This window comes from Hyperolius riggenbachi, chromosome 3 (genome assembly GCF_040937935.1).
Source record: "Hyperolius riggenbachi isolate aHypRig1 chromosome 3, aHypRig1.pri, whole genome shotgun sequence".
In the NCBI taxonomy this organism is placed as follows: domain Eukaryota; kingdom Metazoa; phylum Chordata; class Amphibia; order Anura; family Hyperoliidae; genus Hyperolius; species Hyperolius riggenbachi.
Genome location: NC_090648.1, coordinates 60,304,449 through 60,307,309, shown reverse-complemented (window position 1 = coordinate 60,307,309; position 2,861 = coordinate 60,304,449). Strand labels below are relative to the sequence as shown.

The 2,861-nt window shown below is 39.4% G+C and overlaps 1 protein-coding gene across 1 annotated transcript; it reads right to left on the bottom strand.

Moving 5' to 3' along the window:
• Window positions 1-1,650: 1,650 nt before the first annotated feature.
• LOC137560745 (zinc finger protein 84-like) lies at window positions 1,651-2,607 on the bottom strand. Its single transcript, XM_068271895.1, has one exon. It carries the CDS (start codon window positions 2,605-2,607, stop codon window positions 1,651-1,653), a length of 957 nt encoding a protein of 318 aa, XP_068127996.1.
• Window positions 2,608-2,861: the final 254 nt, after the last annotated feature.

The following is a 2,861-nucleotide window of genomic DNA, read 5'->3' as shown; positions in this document are numbered from 1 at the left end:
CTAGGGCACTTTTATTTGGCCTGAGGAAGTGGGCATAGTCCCACGAAACGCGTTGCCTGTGCTTAATATTCAATTAAACTTCCTTACCTAAAGTGATTTTGTCGTCTGTGAGGTAAGCCACCTCAATCTTTTTTCATTTTATTGATTTTAAAGCATTTTATATACATTGGGCACCTCTTTACCCTCTACTGTACCTTACTTCCCCCACCGTTCTGGGAGGGGAGCCTTGCACACCTATTCAAGGTGCGCAGGTTTTTTGCTAAGAGAGCGACCAAGTACAGGACTGCTGGTAGACCTGAGTGGAGTCAGGTTTAAAACACTCCACTTTCCTGAAGTGGACGGTTGCCCCCTGTGCAACCCACCTTTGTGAGTACCCTTCTATAGAAGTATTTTTTTTAATACTCAATACCTGTGACATACTGCACCATTTGGGCTCCCGTTTGTCTTTTTTTACCTCCAAAAATCACAAAACCATGAGGTGTTCCCACTCATTCCTAGTTACCACCACACCCAGATACACCACTAAAAAAGCAGGATACCAGGTCTATCCCAAAAATTCAGCCTGTGGAACATATAAAAGACCAGCACAATGATTTGAGCCACGCTCCCTTCCTCAGGTGCCCAGTGCTCTGTCCTGAAACACTGAGCTGGTCTTTCTGTATATTCAGCTGATTGAATAAATGGGGTAACCCTAGTTGGATGATCTCTGATATGTTTTTTTTTGTTCAATAGAGAATGCTGTGGTAATCAAACTAAAGACAAATCTTATAGAATAGCAATTCAAACAAGATTTCCAGCGCAGAAAAATGTTTAAAAACTAAGTTTTTATTAAAACAAACTTAAATCACACAACCACCTCCATCAATGAGCAGATAAAATACACATCAGATCAAAACATGTACAAAACCCTAACTATCCCACCACCGTATGTCAATCAGGGCCTCAAAATATATTTAAACTCCAAGTTAACATAATTTATCTAATCCCAATGCTAAACACAAATTCATGCAAATACAGGAATAAAAACATGTAGAATCACTTCCCATCAAAGTAAACAATAGATTTTAAGGGAAAGTTACAGATCATAAACCTAACACTATTTGACACACTGATTAAACGGGTATCCTATTATTAGAGTCCATTGTGAACATAATGAAAACGTATATTTAAAAATGGCCAGATTTCCATGTACCAGTTTAATCACAGTACACTTAATCTGTTATTGTCATAACGTGTCACCAAAAACAGTATACTTTCTGCCTGTTCTGTGATCTCTGATGGTGGATTAAGGTTCTGAGGGTTGCATTAAGATGCAGTAATATTGCTGTATGCAGACAGTGGGGGCAATATTAGCATTACTACTGGCAGTAAGTTACTATGGGGTTGGCTATTAGCACAACCTGTGGTGCTTAAGTACTGCTGGTGTTGCTATGACAACAAGCAATAGTAATGTTGTTACTGAAGCAATGCTTTTTTCCATGGGTACCGCGAGTCATACTGATAATGGAACTCACAATAACCTGCTGCCGGCAGTAACAGTAATATTGCTCTACACTGTCTCATATCACATATGTTAATTAATAAATCTATTCTACTTATCAATGATCATAATCCTGTGATGCTACAGCTACATGTTTATTAAAACACAGTTTACAGGCTCACAGCCACTAGCTCATGTGTATTCTTATGTCTTCTCAGAGATGACTGGTGTGAGAAGCTCTTGTCACATTCTGAGCAGCTAAATGGCTTTTCTCTTGTGTGAGTTCTCTGATGCCGAGTAAGATGTTCCTTCCGTGAGAACCTTTTATTACATTCTGTACATTTATATGGTTTATCTCCAGTGTGAATCCGGAGATGGACACTTAATGCTTGTTGAGTGCTGAAGGACTTATGACATTCAGAGCAAGAAAACAGCTTCTCTCCTGTGTGAATCCTCTGGTGGTATTTGAGGCTTGCTTTGAAAGTAAAACTTTCTTCACATTCTGAGCAAGGAAACAGCTTCTCTCCTGTGTGAATCCTCTGGTGTTCTATGAGGCTGTTTTTTGTGGCAAAACATTTCTGACATTCAAAGCAGGAAAAAGGCTTCTCTCCAGTATGAATCAACTGATGGCTTATAAGGTTTGACTTGCTAGTAAAAGATTTGTCACATTCTGAGCAAGAAAAAGGCTTCTCTCCAGTATGAATCAACTGATGCCTTATAAGAGATGACTTCTCAGTGAAAGATTTGTCACATTCTGAGCAAGAAAAAGGCCTCTCTCCAGTATGAATCAACTGATGCTCAATCAGGTGTGACTTCTTTGTAAAAGATTTGTCACATTCTGAGCAGGAAAAAGGCTTCTCTCCAGTATGAATCCTCTGATGATTCATGAGGTGTCCCTTCTGACTGAAACATTTTTGACATTCAGAGCAAGAAAATGGCTTCTCTCTGGTGTGGATCCTCTGGTGTGTCTTAAGAGTTGACCTTAGATGGAAACTTTTCTCACACTCTGAGCAGAAAAATATCCTCTCCCCAGTGTGACTCCTCTGGTGACGAATAAGATGTGATGGGTAAGTGAAGCTTTTCTCACACTCTGAGCAGTGATGCGGCTTGTCTCCTCTGTGACTCATCATGGGCTGCTGGAGATACTTTTTGCTCCTGCAATTGAATATATTATATGTTATTGTTGCTATATTACCAGAAGCTCTGACAGCGTATCAAACAAAACAAATGGTCTATTATAGGGACGCTCATTCAGATTCCACAGAAATGCAATTGCTGCATTTCAAATTGGAAATCTGTATTTCACATGGAAATGTAGAACTTGGAAATACTAATGTGGAACACAGATTTTTGCGGAAATTTGAAAATTTAGGCCTCATAA

Coding starts and splice junctions, on each gene's coding strand:
- LOC137560745 (XM_068271895.1), bottom strand. CDS start 2,607: ATGAGTCACAGAGGAGACAAGCCGCATCACTGCTCAGAGTGTGAGAAA.